At 45.4% G+C, this 24,561-nt stretch overlaps 1 protein-coding gene across 2 annotated transcripts in view; it reads right to left on the bottom strand.

Moving 5' to 3' along the window:
- Nucleotides 1–952: 952 nt before the first annotated feature.
- The window catches only part of SACM1L (SAC1 like phosphatidylinositide phosphatase), a 61,228-nt gene continuing 37,619 nt past the window's right edge, over nt 953–24,561 (bottom strand). For both annotated transcript variants that reach the window (XM_045991618.1, XM_045991619.1), the window contains 11 exons: nt 24,223–24,309; nt 23,647–23,715; nt 17,213–17,292; nt 13,379–13,477; nt 10,641–10,779; nt 8,403–8,472; nt 8,209–8,281; nt 7,398–7,491; nt 7,190–7,282; nt 6,205–6,262; nt 953–2,258 (listed from right to left, as the gene is read on the bottom strand). In XM_045991618.1, coding sequence (XP_045847574.1) covers nt 2,122–2,258; nt 6,205–6,262; nt 7,190–7,282; nt 7,398–7,491; nt 8,209–8,281; nt 8,403–8,472; nt 10,641–10,779; nt 13,379–13,477; nt 17,213–17,292; nt 23,647–23,715; nt 24,223–24,309 — 999 coding nt within the window. In that variant the 3' untranslated portion in view covers nt 953–2,121. The remainder of the gene's footprint in view (nt 2,259–6,204; nt 6,263–7,189; nt 7,283–7,397; nt 7,492–8,208; nt 8,282–8,402; nt 8,473–10,640; nt 10,780–13,378; nt 13,478–17,212; nt 17,293–23,646; nt 23,716–24,222; nt 24,310–24,561) is intronic.

Here is a 24,561-nt window from a genome sequence, read left to right as displayed (position 1 = left end):
ACGGACACAACTTCTCAAGTGATAACTGGAAAGCAGGTTTCAGAAGCTATGAATTTTTTTGCTTCCTTACGCTGTCTACTTTTCTAGAAAGCCTCTGCACGCACTGCTTTGTGTGAGTTCTAAAATTCTAAAACAAAGGGGCGCCTGGGTGGCTCAGTCCACTAAGCATCTGCCTTGGGTTCAGGTCATGATCTCAGGGTGCTGGAATCAAGCCCCGCATGGGGCTCCCTGCTCAACGGGGAGTCTGCTTCTCCCTCTCCTTCTGCTGCTGCCCCTCCATGTGTTCTCGCTCGCTCTCTCTCTCAAATAAAATCTTTTTTAAAAAGCTGTAAAATAAAAAAAGAACCTCCCTTTTAAGACAAAGTATAGGAGTGATACCAACAGTGGTTAGAAAAGAGTATGACATTTATTTTCACTTAAGGATGTACAGTACATGAATTTAGAAATAAAATCACGGCAGGGCTCTGGATATGGACACTTTAGGCGCTGACACACCGGCCTGGTCCCCCCGCTGCAGTGCAGCCACACGAGCCACACGAGCCACACAAGCGGGACAGCTCTCAGTGGGTCTTTGCTGTGGTTGAGGAAGTCAGTTCTTCATGGGAGATGCCCAGGAGCACTTGACTTACTATATTACAGTAGACATGAACCGAGTTTCAAACATTTCATCTTTGGAACAAATTATGTTTATTTACATGTTAAGAACAGGTAGCTGATCACTTGCCCTCCCGGGAGTTTTAATGACTGATTTTAAGCTACAGAGGGCTTCCAGCTATTACCTCCGTTAGAGTTTCTAGAAGCAACGACTCTTATTAATGTTTGTAAAAGATAATGTTGGGAAATAAGAAGTCATGTTGAAATAAAGGCGCTCTGAGAGATACTGAAGGACCACAGAAGGTCTTACTTACTATTGAAAAAAAAACTGTACATATTTTCAAGCACAACACAAATATCGTAGCAGGATTTAATCGAACGGTTTTAAAACAGTGGCAAGAATACTACCCTACACACTTTTCTAATATTTAAACCTCATAATTACAGTTTGAATACACAGTCCAACTTATAATCAGAACTATGCACAGCTTCTAAAGCATATTTTTCAGGCTTGTTTTTGCACATAAATAAACATTGAAGTTGGTCCTTGATTTGGAGAACTCCAACTATGTGGAAGCACGAAATTTCAGACACACTTATTGACACAAACCTTTCCGGAGTGAGAAGGGTTGATGGTGCCATGCGTGGAAAGCAGCTGCTGCCTCCAAGGGCAACACCACGTCCCGCCAAGAGTCTCCCCGAGGCTCACATGGCTCGATGAACGGGCCCGGGGGGAGCAACACAGCCAGGAGGGAGAAGCTGGCCTACCGAGGGGCTTCTCCACGTTGGGGTAAATCCTTAAAACAGAGGTGGCTTTGGACCTTTAGCATAAGACACAGACTTTACATTCTTTGATTTCATTTACACCTTTTAAAAAAGATAAAGTCTATCGGAACGTCCTCCTCTTTACACTCAAGTTCAAGCTGGACTCACAGGGCGGCCCAACCGAAACTCCACCGGAACGCCAGGCCTGGCTCCCCTCCACCCGACCGGGAGGTCACGGACTTCCCCGGCTAACTACCTGACATCTGCGAGAGACTCACGCTGCGTGAACAGAGGTGCGTTAGCTCATTATTCACCTTTTAAGAAAAGTCCAAAGATGTGTGGGGAAGTCTGCTGGCGAACAGGAACCGCCTTTACAGTGACAATAAGGAAACTGAGCTAGAAAAATAATTTTACCATTTTAAATACGGAAAGAAGCTAGATCTCTTAAATATATTACTTATTCAGCAAGAGTTGATTAAATCGACAAGGAACAGATTCCTTCCGTTCCTGGAGCTGGATTCAGGTTACCTTTTAATTACAGAAGAGCTTCCAATTATTACTAGAGCCGTCCCAGTAGTGAAGAGATGGTCAAGGCAGGAACTCTGGGCCGATTGTAGGTCCTCCCCTCAAACGGAGCACAGGGCAGGCTTCTGGAGAAAGGCTTTCGAAAGACCTTGGGCCCATGTGGAAAGCGGGTCAGTAAAGACTCCAGTTCTGCATAATGGAATCTTCCAAGCCAAGCCGCTTTCCACAGACACAAATTCAGTCCATCTTTTCTTTCTGGACCAATCTGGGAGCATCAACAAAATCCTTGCCGTTGTAAAGAATAATGAAAAATGTTCCAATGCTTGCAACTCCCCAGAAGAGCACGTAGGCCAGTGTTTCTGTCCAAGTGTCACCTGTTGATATAAAAAAATCAAAGAATTGGGGCACCTGGGTGGCTCAGTCAGTTGAGTGTCTGCCTTTAGCTCAGACCATGATCCCAGGGTCCTGGGACCAAGCCCCACTTCAGGCTCCCTGCTCGGTGGGGAGCCTGATTCTCCCTCTCCCACTCCCCCTGCTTGTGCACTCTCTCACACTCCCTCTCTCCCAAATAAATAATCTTTTAAAATAAAAAATAGGAAAAAAATTTTTTAAAAACAAAGAGTTGGTAAATAAAAATCATTTTATTGAGGGGCGCCCAGGTGGCTCAAAAGGTCGAGCATCTGCCTTTGGCTCAGGTCATGATCTCGGGCTCCCCGTTCAGCGGGGAGTCTGCTTCTCCCTCCCCCTCTGCCCCTCCCCCACTCGAACGCGCTCTGTCTCTAACGAATAAATGGGATCCCAGATCCAGCTTTCAGCTGCTTAGCAACATTAAAGTCTAGTGTTTAAACATTACAATTTAAAGTTTAAGCTTGAAAACATCAAAGTTGATCAGCACATCTACAGGAAAAATACAACCACCTCTCAATTAAGGTTTGAACGACTGGATCTTGAACTTGGCCGGCATCAGAATCCTTTCCAGAGCTGGGTAAGACATCAGCTGCTGGGCAAGCCCAGAGAGTCTGACTTGGGAGGTTGGGGGCTGGGGGGGGCCCCCAAGATTCTGAATTTCTAACAAGTTCCCAAATCATGTCAAGGCCACTGGCCCAGAGGCCACAGCATGAGAGCCACCTGACTAAACTGTGTGGTATCACACGAAAGATTGTCTACTTTAAGATCAGGTACTTTCCTCTTACAAGAAGCTATCAGTAATACATTCGCCACAATCAAAATGCCTACACAAAAACTAACTTCACAAAACACACGCTTCAGAAAAGCTCTGTATGAAAGCGTATAAGATAAAACTCAGTAACAGATTTTAATGACCTATTGCACACAACACTCCTGATGGGCACTTTTGCAACATCTAGAGTTCAGGAAGGTTAGCAGCCGCGGGAAAAGATCTACTTTGCCCTACTCCTTGCCGAGTTGAACCGAGTGCTGCTTTTCTCCTGCGACAGGACCGGCCGGAGCCACAGATGGGGAGCCCCACGGAGCAGTAGATGGTGGGGGCGCTCGCCAGGGGAGAACAGGCTCCAGGCTCCTTCCTCATCAGCTGTGGGAGTTCACAACACCCTCATCCCCCACTCTCTAAAAACCTGAAGTACAGGCTACTCAGACACTATCCTGTTCCTGTCTAAACATCGCAGGGCTCATCACTTCACGGCGATGAACTGACAGGAGAGGTCGCATCCATCTCTTTGTGCTTAAAAACACACGCAGGGGTACCTGGGTGGCTCAGTTGGTTGAGTGATTCCCTTCGGCTCTGGTCATGATCCTGGAGTCCCAGGATCGAGTCCCCCATAGGGCTCCCTGCTTAGTGGGGAGTCTGTTTCTCCCTCTGACCCTCTCCCTCCTCAAGCTCTCTCTCTCTCTCTCCTCAAATAAATAAATAAAATCTTTAAAAAAAACCCACAAATTTATGTGAGCACTAATGTTCACTACCTTTGAGTTTTAAAATTCTTCTCTGATAAAAAAGAAAGGCAGTCCCTCACAAGCCCCACCGGGGACCATCCCCCAAAGGAACTGTCCACCTGTTCAGGCTGAGCTCTCTGTCTTTTGACTTGCCTGCCTCTCCAGAGGCTCCAAAGGGAAGTCAAGAAAATACAGAACAGATCGAAGTAACGAAACGAATTCAACAGGACACAGGCTCTCAGAAAACGGCATCCGTTAGACAGTGTTTTAAAGAAGTCAGGGAGTCGGGGGAGTGATGAGCGTGGGCCTCAGAGGAATCGTGGCGGCAGGTGCTGGCTGGCCCTGTCCTCTTCCTTCCTGGCCCCGAACTGGACCCAGGACCCAAGTTAGGTCACACAGCTCTGCCTGTGCTCTAGGGCCCCTCAGCCTGTTTTGTACTCAGAGCTAAGAATAGTTTTTACATTTTTAAAGAGTTGTAAAAACAAACAATGGCAACAGAGATGATAGGCAGTTTGGGAAGTCTAAACTAGTTATTATCTTGCCCTTTACAAAAAATGTTTGCTAACTGCTGCCCTAGAGTAACAACAGGATGGCTCCTTCCCCATGTGGTGACTGTCTACAATGCTGAATTCCCGGGGATTACAGGGTTCCAGAGACCAACAGGAAGCCACGGGAGCTTCCTCTCCAGAATGCGCATGGCGGGTGGGGTTAAGGGTCCCTAGCTCAGCAAACCTGTGCCGAGGGCTTACTATATCCTGGACACTGGAGACAAAACTATGAGAAAGACATGGTCTCTGCCCTCAGAGAGTTGCTCATCCAGTGGGAAAGACAAACAAGTAGGCAAATCATGACACGCAAGGAGAAGTACACACAGGGGATGCTGGGGACACCGGAGAGGGACACCACCTCCGAAGAAGAGATCCCCAGGTGCTCATGCGGTCAGAAGACAAAGTGCTGTAAGAAAGGGACACAATGCTATGGAGATGAAAAGGGGGTAAGGTCCATGTGGGAGAAAAAAGGGTCATGGTGAGAGGGGCGCATGGGAATGGGGCCCGGCCAATGGATGGGGCTCAGACAAGACAGCCCCTAGTGCACAACACAGCCAACTCAGACTCCTAGCCCACAGCCCTGGGAAGTACTTAATGCAGACACTTTTATCCTAAATGCTTATTAGCTCAGTAACACAGGAAAATACTGAGAGAAAAACAGAAAAACAGTGAAGACCTTGTTAACACAAGTTCTTATCAATCTACTAAAAAAAAAAAAAAAATTTTTTTTTTTGAGACGGGGAGAGAAAGAATCTTAAGCAGGTTCTGTGCTCAGCATGGAGCCAGGTGTGGGGCTCGATCTCAAGACCCTGAGATCATGAGCTGAGCTGAAATCAAGAGATGCTTAACTGACTGCACCACCCAGGCGCCCCTCAACCTACTAAAATTTGATGGTAAGTAGTATGTTCCTCTACTAACAGCATTTCTTTGTGCAATAACAGGTGGCTGGTTAAATAAATATATATCCATAAATGGATTTTAATGCAGCCATTACAAGTAAAGAACACGGGGAAATGCTTTTATTGCTCAGCGAAAACATTACAAAAAATGTGTATCTCAGGGACGGCTGGGTGGCTCAGTGGGTTAAAGCCTCTGCCTTCCACTCAGGTCATGATTCCAGGGTCCTGGGATCGAGCCCTGCATCGGGCTCTCTGCTCGGCAGGGGGCCTGTTTCCTCCTCTCTCTCTGCCAGCTTCTGTGATCTCTGTCAAGTAAATGAGTAAAATCTTAAAAAAAAAAATGTGTATCTCACTTGTGAAAAAAAAATCCCACACACTACAAAGATTAAAACGTCAAAATGTTAAGAGTAGTTAGCTCATCTCTAGAAGTCAGGATAATGAATAATGTTTTCCTCTTTCTTGCCTAACTGTATTTTCTATAATTCTTATGTATCACTTGAGAGGTAAGAAACGAAAAGTTTAAACGTTAGGTAAAAAAAAAACAAAAAACAACTAAGGGTTGCCAGGGGAAGGGGGTCGGGAGAGGGTGGCTGGGTTGTGGACACTGGGGAGGGTATGTGCTATGGTGAGTGCTGTGAACTGTGTAAGCCTGGCGATTCACAGACCTGTACCCCTGGGGATAAAAATACATTATATGTTTATTAAAAATTTTAAAAATAATTTTAAAAAAGAGTATTAAAAAAACAAACAAAAACAAAAAACAAAAGGACGATTATCAGTATTTGTGAGCCTATGTTCTTCCTCCTGTCACATCTAAGGACTAATCACACCTGCTCACTCTGCTCACAAAATTTAACAGGGAAACAGCAAATGCCGTGTGAACTCGCCATCTCAAGGCGCCGCACAAGGAAGTGGCGCGTTCTCAGAACTCAGGGTGAGGCTGTGAAGAAGAGCAGACTTACCGGCCATCAGCAAACAGATAATGCACATGGAGAAGGCAACAACCATGATAATAGGCAACTGAAAAGAAAAATGAAGAGACACGCCATCACTTAAGAACACTACTCGAAGGCTGTGAAGTCAGCTGAGCTTGGAAAAGAATAAAACCCTTCTGCAACCTGATACACACAATATCTTTTCCCAACAAAACATCATTATTTGGTGGGGTTCAATCACAGCTGCCCCAGTCTTCAGACTGATTAGGACACATCTGAAGAAGCCTGGCTCTGGTCCACACCCGGGAGGGCTAAGTGAGGGGGGCTGCCCATGTGAGAGGCCGGGAGCCAGCCAGCTCCATTCGGGGAAACTGTCCACTGGATGGGACCTCAGAGGGGCTCCTGCAAAGTCTGGTGAGCAGAGGAGTCAAAAAGGAGAGAAGTGTCAGAAACACACTCTTGCCTTCCATGTTACTGGGCCCCAGCAACCCCTGATCGTGACGGGGAGTGGGGTTTTCTAGAAACGAGAAACCTTCCATGCTCCCCAGGCTCCCTTTTGCTCACGTGTTCTCGCATAGCAAGACAATGAAGTGTAGCAGAAAACAAACGCCCCACAGTTGTTTCCCTCCTTTCCCTCATCTTCTCCTTGGGGACACGAAGTTTTTACAGTCCATTTAGAACAACTATGATTGAAAACAGTATGAAGTTTTCAATCAAGGGGAGTCGGCACCATCTACACCTTCAGACATAATGCTTTTAAAAACTTGAAAAACGGGGGCATCTACTTGGTGCAGTCGGTTAAGCATCCGGCTCTTGATTTCAGCTCAGGTCATTTTTTCAGGTCATGGGATCGAGCCCTGAGTCGGGCTCCATGATCTGCGGGGTGGTCTGTTTGAGAGTCTCTCTCGCTCTCCCTCTGCCCCTCCCCATAGCTGCTTGCACACACTCTCTCAAATAAATCAATCTTTAAAAAAAAAAAAAAAAAAAGGCTTGAAAAACAAAGGTTTCTTACAGCCAGGAATTTCAAATCCCGTGGAACACTTAAAGGACTATGAGATTCTAATTCATCCACTGAGTAGTTCCCAAGAAATAAGTCTATGGAATCCTAGAACAGAGGAAGAAAATCAGTAACTTTCAGTGTGATGTAATTCCATTACTCAAGAAAAATACAAAGACAGGACCACCCAAGGCACAAACATGAGCACCAAACACAAACCCACCTGCCTAAAGCCGTCCGAGAAGTTGTTCTTGTAATACCGTATCAGAGAGTTCCAGCCGTCCATCAGAAGTCCCAGCTGGGTTCTCTTCCCGGTTCTGGTTAAAAGACGTGAATTCTGAGTTACAGATCTATATATTAAATTCTCCCACGGTTTTGTGGCCAGTAAGTACGGGGTATGGAGATCAGTGAGTTACAAAGATTTTAAAAATCAGCCCTGAAGGTACAAAGGAGATACTTCACAAAGGAAACCTCTAGCGGGTCCAAGAAATACACATTCTTCTTCTAAAATATTACCTATTATTAGGCACAACAAGAGAAACACTCGGGGGCCAGCTGCAAAGGTAAGAAATGTGAAGAGAAACACCCAGCCCAGATTAGGTGGTCAGAACGCAGCAGAGACTACGAATCCTAGTTTGCTCCCAGGGAATCCCTATGGCAGAGAAAGACCTGCACCTGTAACAAATCCCCAGTGCCTTGACCTCTCCCTGACCAGTCCAGTCCTGGGAAGCCGCAGGGGCAACACCTAGCTGCTTCCCCGAGGTTCAGATCCTCAGCCCCACCAGGAACCACAGCGATCCGGGTGCACCGCGAGCTCCGGGAGGGGTTGTGGGGCCTTGGGTGCCTCCCACACAGTGTAACCACCCACGGAGGCTTGGAACCCTCCAGCACCTGGGCCTCCCCTCCCAGCAAGCCTGACTTGACCACTGTGACCCCAGTCCCTGGGGCTCTGCGGCAGTCCAAAGGCTGCTGGGGCTTCCTGATGGGACGCGAGGCCTGTGGACCTGCAGCGCTACTAGAAAAGCATGGCTTGCCTGGTGAAGTCCGTCTTCAAGGCACCGGTGCCCGCGTACTGCTTGGCACAAGCATTTGCATTGTCAGCCCAGGCTGTGAAAACACGGAGAAGTCAACGGGCAGTGATTTATGTGACAACTAGCGTTCCTAAATCCAAACTATTAATTTATTTCACCATTTGAGTAACTTTGCCTCTATCAAGGAAATTACCTACCGTTTTTGTAGATCTTCTCAAATTCATTTTGTTCTTCAAGCTTCTGTCCCACATGCAGAACTCCTAGTCTCTGGAATAAGAAGCACACCACACGCAAGTGTGACCGATTGCAGCACGCGTGATTCAGGACCAGAGCAGACAGTCCCACACGGTAACACTCGGTCCCTGGCTGCAGGCGGGAGATGCAGTCCTTGCCTATGACACAGCGGGCGGGGGGGCAGCAGCTCACCACGGCCTCCCCTGAGGACTCCTCCCCCTGCGCCCACCTTGTGCCCCAGCCCCACAGGAACAGAGGGGCCAAAAGGAGAGCGGTGGTAGGACCCCAACCGTCACCTCCTCCTTCCCGGCCACCCCCTAACCTCTCACTGCCTCCACCCTCCAGCGTCCCTACCACGCCTGGCCCCAGGCTTCCCTCAGCCCCAGACCCACCCCTCCTGGGGCCTCAGGCCACATGCCCACAGCCACCTCCCCACAAAATGCACACACACGGCACCCCTTGCACATGACCTCAGGACTCCTGGACACGCTGAATCCCCCTGCAGACTCCCCTTCAGGGGTCACTGGGCACAGATTAGGAGCCCCAGCCTGGGTCCTCATCTTGGACCTCAACCACCTCAGAGTCCCCATCGTCCCTGTGCACCTCAGGTGACAGCTCACGATCTCTACCTCAGAGCCACACTCCCACCCAGACAGTGCAGGAACCCCCGTGGTGACCCCCAGCTGGCGGGGGAGGGCACGGCTGGAGGCCCCCCACCAGCTGGCACCAACACCCCAAGACTCTCAGAAGGTTGCTCAGATGTTACAACAGCACATTCAGCCTGTGGAAGAGTTAAGTATAGATTACACAACCCGGTTCAATAGGCTTTTGTTTACTGGGCTGGGAAACCATTCAGGATTTTTTTGCTACTATCATTTCCATTACAAAATATACCCTGACGTCAGTCCCACAGCACGAGGAGGACGGCTACAACACGAACTAGAGCGCGCTCAAGCCGGGAAAGCGCTCGTTTGGCCTGGGCTGCTTAGGAGTCAAGGGCACTTCATTTTAAAGGAGGTGTTCTACCTCCGTAATGGCTTCCTGGTGTCACAAAATGATCCTAAACAAAGCTGAACTGTCATAAACAAAGGTTAGCATTCAGGCAAGAAACCATCTGGCGGGCGTTTTGTGCGCCCCCCGTGATAAAGGCCAATGTGACCTGGAAATCCGGGCTTTACGTTTTTAATTCCAAGGATAAACACAAGAAAATATTTATAGCTCCTCTTCTCAACAGCCCAGTCTTGGTGGTAAAGCAAAGTTGTGCTGGAAACTTCTCACCTGAAGGTCAGTACTGCTAGCCAGTGATAAAACAGATGCACACGAAAACCACCCTGAGGTGCTACTCTGTGCTAAAAGGAAAGAAAGTTTTAAATAAAAACAGCTCAGCGGGCCAGAGTTTGATGAAATGGACTCACTTATCGTGCTCGCTGGTGTCGGGGGGACTGCTACGACCCTCTTAGAAAGTGTATTCTCTTTAACGCAGTAAATTCCACTTCCAGCCGATAACCCAAAGGAAGAATTCACGTTAATACTAACGTGTGCAGATTTGGTCTCTACAGTACAATTTATAAGCCAAAAACATAGCAACTTAGTAAGTGCAACTCTTAAAACAACTATGGCTCCTCAAAATCCTGCAGGAAAAGGCAGAATTAAAACTCTGGAAATGGGCGTCTGGCTGGCTCGGTCGGTGGAGCATGCAGCTCTTGATCTCAGGGTCGTAAGTTCAAGCCCTGTGATGGATGGAGAGATTACTTAAACATAAAATCTTTAAGGGGCGCCTGGGTGGCTCAGTGGGTTAATGCCTCTGCTTTTGGCTCAGGTCATGATCTCAGGGTCCTGGGATCGAGCCCCGCATCGGGTTCTCTGCTCAGTGGGGAGCCTGCTTCCTCCTCTCTCTCTGCCTGCCTCTCTGCCTACTTGTGATCTCTCTCTCGCTCTGTCAAATAAATAAATAAATAAATAAATAAAATCTTTAAAAAAAAAAAAAGCCCCCAAACTGCGTACACATACGCTGACCACAGGTATGGAGACGTGTACACCTATGGACGGGAAGACAAAAACACAAAAGCTGGGTCAGTGTGGGCAGCACTGTGAATGTTTTCTGTCCTTTGCTTCTGTAATGGTTCTTATTAAGATTTTTAAGGATGCCTTCTTTTATTTTGGGCTCTACTGCAGACCGAGAAGAGATAGGGCGTGCGCACCTGGAGCTGGGCCTGCAGCGAGCGGCGCGCCAGAAGGCTCTGGATCACATTGGTTCTGTCCAGACAGTCCATGCAGTTGCTGCGGAACACGCCCTCCTGGCTCGTCACCACCATGCCGGCCGCATCCACTAGAAAATAACTACAACATATTTGTATAAACACCCTCATACCACAGTCAGTCTGACGTACTGACAACCACCTCTCACGTCACGGCTCCCGTCGGAACATCAGAGAAACCGGCACAGTCAAAGGTTGGACGGGAAGCGCGTGGCCCAGGGGTGCGGGATGACCGGAGAGTCGAAGAGAAGTTGGAAGAGCTGAGGCCAGAAGCAGGACCCCCTCTGCCACAGCTGTTCATCCTCGCCCCGTATATCGAGATTTCTCGAAGCATGACCCTACACAGTCCGTATCAGAATTCCCTGAGCTGTTTGCCAGAAATGAACACACTTGGCCTTGAGATGAATTCAAGTCAGAGTCTCTGAAGCATGGAAGGGCTAGAAATTGTGCATTAAGAACACTTTTAGGGGCGCCTGGGTGGCTCAGTGGATTAAGCCGCTGCCTTCGGCTCAGGTCATGATCCCAGGGTCCTGGGATCGAGCCCCACATCGGGCTCTCTGCTCAGCGGGGAGCCTGCTTCCCTTCCTCTCTCTGCCTGCCTCTCCACCTACTTGTGATCTCTGTCTGTCAAATAAATAAATAAAATCTTTAAAAAAAAAAAAAAAAAAAAAAGAACACTTTTAAACCCTTTCTTAAAATGGGTCAATACATGCAAATACTACAAAGTTGAAAAGATTCAACAGGGTATTTGAAAAATCAGGTTTCCTTTCTCCCCTTCACCACTCAGGTGTCTGCACTGGAGGCAACCATGGTCACTGGTTTCTGTGTTTTGTTAATTTTTAACATTTCCCCAGATAATTCTATGAACTAAAAAACCGGACAACACACCCTCTGGCGGAGAAAAGCCAAGGCCCCGAGCCTTAGCTCCTGGGGCAACTTAGCAGCTGGGTAACTTCAAATCATCACCCTCATCTCGCTGAACCGAAGTTTTCATCCACAAACCTGAGGCGGCACTGCCCCAAGGTTGGAATAAGGTCATGCACCATGTGCAAGTGCTCAGCAGAGCTCACGGGACAGAGCACGCCACGAACAGCAGGTAATAGTAGTTTCACTGCAATCACTCCCCAAAATCAAAATGGGCAGGGAAACACAAGAGATTTACCAGGGGCCAAATAAAAATCATGACCTTAAAAGGGCGGGCCCCCAAGAAAGTGCCAAGGCTAAAAATCTAGATGAGGGTCACGCAGAGTTGGTGAGGCTCATCTGGAGCTGGTGTGTGTAGTACGTTTGTGGCCGTGAGTGCAGGGCACCCCATGGGGACCTCAAAAATACATACTAGGTATTTTACAAATATTACTTCTTCAACTGTACATGGAGCCTATAAGGTGGTAATATTATCTCCACTTTGCAAATGGAGAAACCAAGGTTTGAAGGTAACTAACTCGCCCCTGGGTCACACAGCTAAGAAGAAGCTCACAGATTTTGGGGATTTGTGGGTGGCTCAGTCAGTTAAGCACCTGACCATTGACCTGGGCTCAGGTCATGAGCTCAGGGTCATGAGACAGAGCCCCAAGTCAGGCTCCATGCTCAGCGGGGAGTCTGCTTGTCCCTCTCCCTCTGCTCCTGCTCTCGTGTGCTAATACATATAAATCTTTTTTTTAAAAAAGCAGCAAATTTCAAAATGAGATGTGTAAAACCCCGAAGCCCAGATTCTTTCCACTTCCCCAAAAACCCCTGGGAAAAATGTGCAGAGAGGTCATGTGCAGGTCACTGGTGAAAGCTCCACTGTCCCATGGAACACAGCGGGTGGGGAGGGAGAGAGATCCTGGGGTCAATCCTCCTTTCTCACACTCTTGCATGGCAGCAATTAAGGGACAAACCAAAGGAGCCCCCCACCCCCCGACAGTGTCCCAAGTCCAGCTGGTGTCACTCTAGCCCAGTAACAAAGTCAGTCAGTCCCCATTCACTAGCTGCTCCGGACAAAACCTCGTAGGAAAAGAGCAGATTTAACTAACCCTAGTCTACTACTTAATATGCACAAAATATTATTTCTAAAAACAGAAATGCCTAGGGAAAAAGCTCTACTATGTTACTGTGCAACTAACATGAAAAAGTGCCCGTGGGTTGCCAGGGATAGAACTACACACAGGCAGAACAACACGACTTCTTCTGGCTTTAGAGGAAGTGAAGACATGTGCAGAGGCGACCACAAACCCGGGAGCCAACGTGGTAAATAACACGGTAAACACGCATGGAAAGTACCATAAAGTTATTCAGACCCTTTGAACCATTAATCCTACTCTCAAGAATCTATTTTAGGAAATAATTTTCACAGAAGTAAGAATATACATGCCCAGAGTGATTCACTGCGGCTCAATCTTTTGTGGTAGGAAGAGGAAAGAAAACAAGCCAGAAGCTTAGTATGAAAAAGAACACTTAACTGAACCTGTATTATGACACAGAAAAGCCATCAAATACCATCCCTACAGAGACGAAATCAGAGATCTACGACAGAATGCTCAGTGAGAACAACTGAATATAAAAATACTAGTACATGAACTTCAATTAGGTAAAGCTTTGTAAATAGGAGGCAGCTGATTCGAAAAACGTGAAAATACCTGGCTTTGGGTTGCTTTTAAGAATTTAAAAATATTCCTCCACGGGGGAATGATATAGCTTACCTTAGTTCATCCTGTATTTCTGCTACCTGATCCACGAGAATACTTAGTCGATCCCATCTCATATTTTTACATTCTTTATGGAAGTCGAAGGCAACATATCTACCAAAAGAAAAATATGGAGAAACTGACCAAAGAGTAGTCACTTTCCTTCTACTACCACACTCATAAGCTGATTTGCCTCTGTTTGAGCATACGGATTTCTTCTTCACTGCGTGTGGGGTTTACACACACACACACACACACACACACACACACACTCTCTCTCTCTCTCTCTCTTCACATGGTCTTCTACATGCCCTGAGACAGGAATAGAGAAGAAGCCCAGCACAAAGCAGAAGTGAACTCCAGTACGGTAATCGGGTATATAATATAAAGGAGCCGTAGCCAAATGAATAACCAGGGTATATTCCCTACCCTCAGGGACCCCAAGGTCCCTTTTTATTATTTTTCAAATCGGTTAAATGTTCAAAAGGGTCAAACTCAAATCAGTGCGAGGAGGACTTGCCAAATGTCAGATCTGTATTGGGGTTTGTCAGATGCACCGAGGAAGCATGGCCCCCACTCTGGTCACTTACTGTCCATCGCCTTCTTTAACAAACCAAAACATCCGCTGTCTTTGGCACTATGTGTACATCTCACACGGATGCGGCAGAGGGACTCTTCCTGCCCATCGGCAATGGGTTAGTTAACTGCTTTGAGCTATCTGGTATTTAACAGGTCCATTCTGAAGGTCAGAACACATCTGACAGTGAAGGTGTCCTACCATGAGCTGGAAAATGTTGCCAACTGAGAGCGGGGGGAAAAGAAAATCATGAACCCATTCCTGAAAGTCAAGGGAGTCAGGAACCAGGTCAGGTCATACCTAGGAGGACTAGAAGGACAGCGAGCTCTGGCCTACACAGTGAAATTCAGAGAAGGCATCTGCCCTCGTGTCGCTCCCCACATCACTCCCGCGGCTCCGACAGACCGAAGGAGCATCAGGAGGGTGTGGGCTTCTAAGCAGGTCCAGTAGCTCCTGCCACCTTAATGGTTATCTCACTGATGAGGTGAGAACGGTCTCCTTAAAAATCAGTAAGAAAGCAGAGGTTAGAGAACCCCGAGGCTAGAGCTGGTGAAGCTGGAGTGGGGCAAGCTCTTCCAAGAAGCCACTCCCACAAGCGTGACAGAGGTACAGTCACTTTGGGGTACTCCCACAGAAGCGACAGCCTTAGACTGGCTTGAAGGACGTAAGCAGCTAGCCAGCACCTAAATGTGTTGGGATTCTTAGCGACATTCTAAATCTGTGTGATTCTAAAATCACACTGGTATCTCCTAAGAGTGAACTGTGGAGTTACATTTTGGCAATGCAGGACTATAAATATATTATTTTGCTTCTGACCCCAACAGTTAAGCAGTTCTGCTTCTTTTCGAGTTCTAGGAAGAAATGCTCAGAGACACGTCAGCTTACACGGCTCATTTTCTCATTCAGTTCCCAAAAGGAAAACTTCCCATTGCTAAGAGGCTCACATTCCTCAGAAGCGCAACCACACGACCTTTCTCCTTCTGGTCATTCACTTAATTTACTCAAAGTAACAACCACTGAACCACTAAAAAGTGAATCAATCCATATCTGAAACATGACAATAAGTGTACCATTTAATTTCCCTTTAACCAACAGACTAATCTCCCCCCTGCCTTCTAGAATATGGACGTACTAAATTAAGAAATCAAAAATTATTTACTAAAATAAAAAATATACTTCTTTAATATGCTCCTCTGTCTAGTGGTCTTTCGAGCTCACAGAAGGGAAATGACAACAGCTCTGGGTCTTCACTCTCTAGGTGAGGGCTGTGTGTGGCCTCCAAGCTCCAGGAAACACCAAGGGCATTAACTCTAGACCCTGACTGACACTGCACGTTCTCGAAGTCAGCGGCTGCTACAACCCAAGACGACTCTGAGACAAGTGTGTCTCGGGAAGCCCCGGGGGCAGACAGAGGACCTTCACAAGGGCGTACACAGCAGCCAGCAGACAAAGTGCTCTCAGAGTATGCACGCTGGACCCCAAACCCAGAGATTCTCATTTTTCAGGTCTAAGGTATATTCTGAGTTCCTCTAAGTCCTCCAAAGAGTGTTTAAGAAAGTTCCACTGTGAGAAAGCAGAAGTATGCATGGAGTGGGGATCTGATGAATTTGCTAGAGCTTTTGAGTTGGAGGAAAGACACTTAGATTCTTCCCCAAAGGTTCATTATATCATTCTATTTTTGTGGATGCCTAAAATCTCTCATAGGTTAAAAAAATTTCTCCCTAAATAACCCCAAACTATTTCTATGGAAAGTTTCCCCCCCGTGCCTATGACCACTTCCTACCACAGCACCTCACCTCCTGCCCAGTTTCCTGCTGTAGCAAACTCCAAACGGGCTGACTCATGACCTCGCACCTTTCCACAGGGCAGCTGTGGGATGTTTTAGGATTCCCCTCTTTTGACAAGGCCACGCAGAGTCTGCAAGTACAGCCTGGTGACGTACAGAGGCCAATCTGTCGCTCCTGACAAGGCCTCCACGCCAGTGTAAACTTCTCCAGCTCATGTGGGGGTCAGGACCACAGAGATCACACCAAATGATCACGAGGAACCCAAATTCATGACCATGTGGCCACGCGACACACAGCCTCACAGAGGAGATTTTGATCAGGGACTAAACTTTCACAAAATTCAAATTAAAATCTGACCCTTAAGAAGTTATTGGGCAATGTAACTGTGTCAGAGAGAAATTTCATGCCAACAGAATCATGCTTTGATCTAGTAGTGCTCGGGGGAAGCTGAGCTATAATTCAGGACTCCACTACTACCGGAAGGTGGAGTATTCCAATGGAACTTTTCATGAGCTAACGTAACATAAACAAAGAGCGCCCCCTGCTGTCCAAACGTCTGCCTCATGCCACAGGTCACTCTGCTCTTACAAAGACCTCCCCCTCCATCAGCTTGATAATGACCTTCTCAAAAATAGTGAAAAATCAGGGGCACCTGGGTGGCTCAGTGGGTTAAGCTTCTGCTTTTGGCTCGGGTCATGATTCTCAGGGTCCTGGGATCATGCCCCACATCAGGCTCTCTGTTCAGTGCGGAGCCTGCTTCCCCCTCTCTCTGCCTGCCTCTCTGCCTACTTGTGATCTCTCTCTCTGTGTCAATAAATAAATAAAATCTTAAAAAAAAAAGTGAAAAATCGTCTTTGGCTTTCTTTCGGTTGGCGACAACAGGAGGCAATGTGGGTCTTTTGTAAAAGCAAAGCAGTGTGACACAGACTTCTGGAAAGTGGGGGGCACCATATGTCTAGTGAGATCTACGTACTGGTGTATACAGTAGTCTCCCCTTATCCACAGTTTCACCTCCCACAGCTTTAGCTCCCAGTCAACTATGGTCTGAAAGCAGTCGGTCTCCCAACATGCAGTCAGGCTGCCAGTGGCCTGACGCTCCATCACGGTGCCCACGTCACTGGACTTTCTTCATCACATGGGCACCTAGCCCCTTACATCATCACAACACACACAACTACAGTACGGCAAGGTAATTTGAGAGAGACCACATTCGCACAGCTCTTCCTACAGTATATTGTTTTAATTATTCTATTATTATTGTTATTATTCTATTATCAGTTTATCTGCTACTGGGCCAACATTATGTATTAAACTTTATCATAGGTATGTGTGTCTAAGGAAAATCATGGTAAACGTAGGCTTCAGGACCATGTGTGGTTTCGGGCATCCACTGGGGGTGTGGGAACGGATGCCCGTGGGTGAGGAGGGACCCCGGATATGTAAGCGCACATCTAGTCTGAAAAGACCTGATTTGGAGGGAGGTACCTGATCATTCCACTGCCCAAGGAAGACACCATTGTTGCAAACGCCTGTTCAAGTGGTTTTTCTGAGCCCTTCTGATTCACCTGTAAAAGATGAGAAACACCACAGCTTTAAGTTCCTTTAAAAGGAGCAAGCGACATCAGCAAAATGGTGGACCAGGAAGCTCCAAGCTCTTGTTCTTGCACAGAAACACTGAAAACAACAGAAGCTATCTGAGCCAACTTCGTAGGAGCTCTGGAAAACAATCAAAGGTTTAAAGCAATGAAGCAAATGCCCGACTGAAAAAAAAAAGCTATCTTCAAAACTGTAGGACAGTTCTGTGACATTTTTACTTGCCCTTACCCCACCCAGTCCCTGGGGCAGTGATGGTCTCAGTCCTAAGCCACAACCAGGTTCTCCGGTCACCTCCTCAAACCAGAGAGAGGGCCCCAGACCTTATCTGCAAGTTATTGCCTATGTTTTGTTCTGACCTGAAGGATGGGTTTGTCTGTCTCTGCCTTGCACAACTCTGAACACGAGCAGGGCACGACATGGACATGGCTCATACACGCCACAAGAGGACTACAAACCAACAGCCACCTAGAGCAAGGGATCTCAGGAAACATAGAACAAACCATCTAGAGGCTATAGGAGAAGCCAGGGTGATACTCTGGGAAATGAGGACATTCAGAAGCAGCCACATGTAAGGAGGATTCTAGAATGCCACATGTACACCCAGGCAAGAGGCATGTCTGGAAGCTCCTGAGAAGACCTGGAGCCCTGCCCTCAGGCTGAGTGGTATGCTCGGGCTAGCCTGGCCACCCAGAGAAGAACTGCTCCAGCACAGAACCATCTGCAGAGGCTCAGAGATAGGGCTGTTCTCTCTTTTTTGGTTTTTGCCTTTGTCTGTTTTGGTTCCTGGCATTCAAAGAAATCTCTGTCAAAACATTAGTTGAACATGAGCTCAAAGAACAGAGGCTTCATTGAGCATAAACAAGGGAGCCTTTACAAAAATGGCTGGGAAACATCTGAAAACAAATGGATTACTACAGCCTTCAACAATCGAAACAAAAACACCATAAAATCCAGGGAAGGGAGAATGTGACTTCAGAGTTACCGTATCATAACCACCCAGTGCCTGATTTTCAACAACAAAAATACCAAGGCATAACAAAAGACAGGTAAACAAGGCTTATTCCATTGAGAAGCATGAACTGACAGAAACCATCCCCGCAGAAGACTTATCAGAAAAAGGGTTTTAAAAAAACAAGTGTCTTAAATATCCTCAGAGCTAAAGGAAAACACAGGGTACAAAAGGAAAGCAGGAAAATGGTTATGAACAAAATAGGATTACAGCAAACAAACAAAAATCATTCAAAGGAACTAAAGAGTAAGTCTGGAGCTGAAAAGTACCAAACAGAAATTAAACATTCACTAGCAGAGTTTCAAGAGCACATTTGTGCAGGAAGAAAATCAAATCAGCCCACTTCTAGATGAGACGAATGAACTAGCCAAGTCTGAGGAACAAAAGAAAAATGCATAAGGAAAAGTGAGCAGAGCCCTGGAGATGTCTGGGACATCACCAGGGGACAAACACCCATTCTGGGAGTCCCAGAAGGCAAAGAGAGAGAGAAAGGCTAGAGGTCTTTTTTTAAAGGAAAAAAAAAAAAGTCCCCAAACTTCCTGAATTTGATGAAAGACATAAATCTTCAAATCCAAGAAGCTCACCCAGTTCCAAGTATGATAAAAGAAACTCACACCAAACACATTCTATTCAAATTACTGAAAGACAGAGAGGATCTTAAAAGCAACAAGAAGTAAAAAAAAATATTATATACAAAGAATTTTCAATAGGACTACAGGCCCGTTTCTCTTCAGAAAACTTGGGAGGCTAGAGGGCAGTGGACTGATCCATTTAAAGCACTGAAAGAAAAGAACCCTAAACCAAAAATTCTGTATCTGGCAAAACTATCCTTTAAAAATGAGAGAGAATGGCACCCCTGGCTGGCTCAGTCAGTTCAGCGTCTGCCTTTGGTCCCAGGGTCCTGGGATCGAGCTCCGCATGGGGCTCCCTGCTCGGCGGGAAGCCTGCTTCTCCCTCCCCCACTCCCCCTGCTTGTGTTCCCTCCCTTGCTGTGTCTCTCTCTGTCAAATAAATAAATAAAATTTTTAAAATAAATAAATAATTAAGTAAAATAAAATAAAAATAAGGAGAGAAATTAAGACGTTCTTAAGCTGAGAGAGCTCATTATCACTGGGCCTCGGCTACAAGGAAAGCTAACAGGAATCCTTCAGGTTGGAATGAAAGAATGCTATAAACAGCCTGAAGCCATGTGAAGGTATTCAGATTTCCTGTGAAGGTAATATAAAAGGCAGCATTACTATAATCTTGATCCATACCTCCATTTTTTTATATTCCATAGGATTCAGAAGTCAAATGCATTTAAGAAATTATAAATCTATATTACTGGGAACAAAATGTATAAAGATGTAATTTGTGACATTAATAACATAAAGAGGGACAAAGCTTTACAGGAATCAAGTTTTTGTATGCAAACTGAAGTTGGTTGGTACCAATTGAAATTAAATATTACAACTTTATTGATTTATTTTTTATTAAGATTTTATGTATTTATTTGACAGAGAGGAACACAGCAATAGAGGGAACACAAGCTGGGGGATTGGGAGAGGGAGAAGCAGGATCCCCTCCTGCTGAGCAGGAAGCCCGATGCAGGGCTTGATCCCAGGACCCTGGGATCATGACCTGAGCCGAAGGCAGACATTTAGCAACTGAGCCATCGAGGTGCCCCAAATATTACAACTTTAATTAAAACATTATATGTGGGACGCCTGGGTGGCTCAGTGGGTTCAGCTGCTGCCTTCGGCTCAAGTCATGATCTCAGAGTCCTGAGATCGAGTCCCGCATCCGGCTCTCTGCTCAGCAGGGAGCCTGCTTCTCTCTCCACTTCTGCCTGCTTGTGATATCTCTCTCTCTCTCTCTCTGACAAATAAATAAATAAAATCTTTAAAAAAAAAAAAACAAAAACAAAAAAAAAACATTATATGTAACCTTCATGGTAACAGAAAAGAAAATATCCACAGAATATAAACAAAAGAAAATGAGAAGGTAATCAAAATATATAACTACAAAAAAGTTCAACATAAGACAGTAATAGAGGAAAACAAAGGGAAAAAAAACCATAAGACGTACAGAAAACAAAGAGCAAAATGGCAGAACTAAGTCTCTACAAAGAAGTAATTACTTCAAGTATAAATGGATTAACTCTCTATAATCAATAGGCACAGACTGACAGAATGAATTAAAAAACATGATCCAGCCATATGCTGTATAAAACAATCCCTTTAGATCTAAAAACACAAGTAGGGGCGCCTGGGTGGCTCAGTGGGTTAAAGCCTCTGCCTTCAGCTCAGGTCATGATCCCAGGGTCCTGGGATCGAGCCCCACTTCAGGGTCTCTGCTCAGCAGGGAGCCTGCCTCCCCCTCTCTCTTTGCCTGCCTCTGCCTACTTGTGAACTCTCTGTCAAATAAATGAAATCTAAAATAAATAAATAAATAAAAATAAAAACACAAGTAATCTGGAAGTAAAAGGGTTGAAAGATATTCCATGCAAATAATTAGTAATCAAAACAGGGCAGCGGCAGCTCTAGCAACACAAGACAAAACAAACTTCAAGCCAAAAACTGTTACATGGACAAAGAAGAACATTATACAGTCATAGAAGAGTCCACTCACCACGAAGGTAAAATAATGAAGATACACACGCACCAAACATCAGAGCCCAAGAATACAGGAAGCAACACTGAAAGAACTGAAGGGGGAGAGAAACATTCTACAATAGCTGGAGATGTCAACAGCTCCCTTTTAGTAATGGACAGAAGAGACAGATCAGTAAGAAAACACAACCTAAATACCACGAACAAATCAGACCCGACAGACATAAACAAAACACTCCACCCAACAACAGCAGAACACACATTTTTCTCAAGTGTGCACGGAACAGTATCCAGTATCCGAGACAGAGTAGCTGTTAGGCCACAAGACAAGTCTTCATAATATTCAATATTCAAATTCAATAACTGTCATACAAAGTATCTTTTCTACTCACAGTGGAATGAAGCTAACCCTCCATAACAAGGAAAAACCAGAGATTTTATAAATATGAGGAAATTAAAGAGCACATTCTTTTTTTCCTGAAGATTTTATTTATTTATTTGAGAGAATGTCCCAGCGTACAAGTGGGGTGGGAGGGGCAGAGGGAGAGGCAGAAGCAGACTCCCCGCTGAGCAGGGAGCATGGCATGGGACCCCACCCTAGGACCCTGGGATCATGACCTCCAGGACCCTGGGATCATGACCTAAGTGGAAGGCAGACACTTAACTGACTGAGCCACCCAGGCGTCCCTAAACAGCATAAACAATCATTGTATTAAGGAAGAAATCACAAGAGAAATTAGAAAATAAACAGAGACAACTGAAAACACAATACAATATACCAAAACTTATGAAATAAAGCCAAAGCAGCACTAAGGGAAATTTGCAGCTATAAACACATACATTCAAAAATAAGACCAGGGCACCTAGGTGCTCAGTCAGCTGATGGCCAACTAGTGTTTCTGGCTTAGGTCATGATCTCATGGGTTGTAAAATAGGAGGCCCACCTCGGGCTCTGTACTCACACCAGAGTCTGCTTGGGATTCTCTCTCCCACCTCTCCCTCTGCCCCTCCCCCTGCCTGCACACCATCACACTCTCTCTCCCTGTCTCAAATAAATAAATAAATAAAATATATATATTTTTTTTTTTTTATTAAATATATTTTTAAGAAAGACCTTAAATCAAGGACCTCATTTTACACTTTAAGGAATGAAAAAGAGCAGCAAATGAAACTCCAAGTTTGTAAAGAGAAGGAAATGGAGATTAGAGATAAACAAAGTATAGTAAAATAGAGAAAAAATTAATGAAACCAAAACTTGGTTCTTTGAAAGCTCAAAACTGACAAACTATTAGCTATAATGACCAAGAAAAAAGAGAAGACTCAATTTACTAAAATCAGGAATGACAGGGGCACCTGGGTGGCTCAGTGGGTTAAGTATCTGCCTTCCGCTCAGGTCATGATCCCAGGGTCCCAGGATCGAGCCGTGCATCGGGCTCTCTGCTCAGCAGGGAGCCTGCTTCCTCCTCTCTCTCTGCCTATCTGTGATCTCTGTCTGTCAAGTAAATAAATAAAATCTTTAAAAAAAGATCAGGAATGACAGATGGGATATTACTACTGATTTTGAAGAAATAATAAGGATTGTAACAGAATTCAATGAACATTTGTAGGTCAATGAACCAGGCCAGCTAGAGGAAATGGACACATTTCTAGAAACAATCTACCAAAATATTAACCATGAAAATATAGAAAATCTGAATAGACCTATAACTAGCAGTTATCAAAAAAACACAAAAAAATGGGAGAAAACATTTACAAAGCATATCTAATAAGGGATTAGTTGCAGAATATATAAAGAACTACCGTAACTCAACAAAAACCACCCCTTGATTTAAAATGAGCAAAATACTTGAGGAGAGCTATCTCCAAAGAAGACGTACAGCTGTCCAATATACACATGAAAAGAAGCTCAACATCACCAGTCACTAGAAAAATGCAAATCAAAACCGCAATGACACACCACTCCATGCCCATAAAGACGGCTATAATCAAAAACCAACAAAATGAACCCTGAAAATAACAAGTGTTGGCAAGGATGTGGAGAAAGCAGAACCCTGGAGCACTGTGCTGGGAACATACAATGCAGCCACCATGAAGAACAGTAGTGGTTCCTTAAAAAGTTAAACCTAGAATCACCATATGGTCCAGCAATTCAACTTCTAGGTATAGCCCTAAAAGAAATGAAAGCAGGGACTCAAATGGATACCTGCACACCAATGTTCAGAGCAGCATTATTCACAGTAACTACAATGTAGAAACAACCCCATGTCCGTCAAAAGATAAATGGACAAACCAAATATGGAACATACAAAGGAATGTTATCCGGTCCTCAAAAGGAATGAAATTTTGATACAAGCTGTACCGTGGACAGACCTTAAGAACATTAAGCTTGATGAAATAAGCAAGACCCAAAGGAATCAGTATTCTATGATCCTCTTACATGGGGAACTTAGAATAGGAAAATGTATATAGATAGAAAGTAGAATGGTTACCAGGGGCTGAGGGCAGGAGGATAATAGGAAGTTATTTTTTAGCGGACACTGAGTTTCCGTTTGGTGTGATGGAAAGTCCTGGAAATGGTCAATGGTGCCAGGAGCACAACACTGTAAAGCACATTAATGCCACTGAACCGCACACTTCAAAACAGTTAAATTGGTACAGGTTGTATTTTTTCAAATGTGAAGTTTTTTCTTTTGTTCCCCCCAAGAAACAAGTAAGAAACCTACCAGATTGATTATTACTTGTTTTCCATAAATAATTACTTGTGAATCAAAATGCCTTTGGAAACCATCCATCTAGAAAGAGAAAAGAGTTATATGCTTTACCAAATGACACTATATTTATAAAACTTTTTAAAGTATCTCCTTCAATGTCCTGTCTGTATATTTGAGAGAATGACACTAGGACTGGGACCAGGTCTTTAAGGCGTTCTAAACAGCATGTCATACGCAGCCATTACAACCCGCTGGATTCGGAGCTACAATATCATATTTTAATTCGGAGCACGGCCTCAAACAGAACACACCGAGGACTCTAGAATGCCATGAAGCTGCAAATCTTACAGGATCTCTAGAGTCTGAATCTGCCATGCCATCCGATCATCCGCAAGTTTTCCACATTCGCAATGTGCCATCTCTGCAGCCTCTGGGCCAGAGGTTCAGCAGGTGCCGGAACCAAAGAGAACAGCTGCAGAGATGCTGGGTTCTGACTCGTGAGGATTCGGATTCGTGCTCCACGAGCAACCCACAATGACACGAAGCTCCTATTTTTAGCCAAGGAGAAAAAGCACAGAAGATACTCACGTGATTTGCTACTTTGTTGATGAGCGGCCGTGGTTTGTACTTGAGGTTTGGTCTTTGAGACCAGAAAACGGGTATTGATCCTCGAGTCTAAAAGAAAAGAGAGAAATATGAAAAGAAACATACACACAGACTTGTTTCTCTCAGCTTATCTCCTGTCTGGGGTGTGTGTGCATCACTGACCGCAAAGGGAAAAGCGTGACTATAATCTACCAACCATGAGAGCAGTCTGTGGGTACCCACTCCTACAGCTCCTCTTCCGTGGGAATACATTCAGAAAGGACTTTCCTCCCGGCTTTATATACATGTTGACTACCTGGGGAGTGCACAGTTCTGTGTTTC

This window comes from Meles meles, chromosome 20, assembly GCF_922984935.1.
Source record: "Meles meles chromosome 20, mMelMel3.1 paternal haplotype, whole genome shotgun sequence".
NCBI classification, from domain to species: domain Eukaryota; kingdom Metazoa; phylum Chordata; class Mammalia; order Carnivora; family Mustelidae; genus Meles; species Meles meles.
Note: the sequence above shows the minus strand (reverse complement) of the source record. Positions and strands in the feature narration are given on the sequence as shown.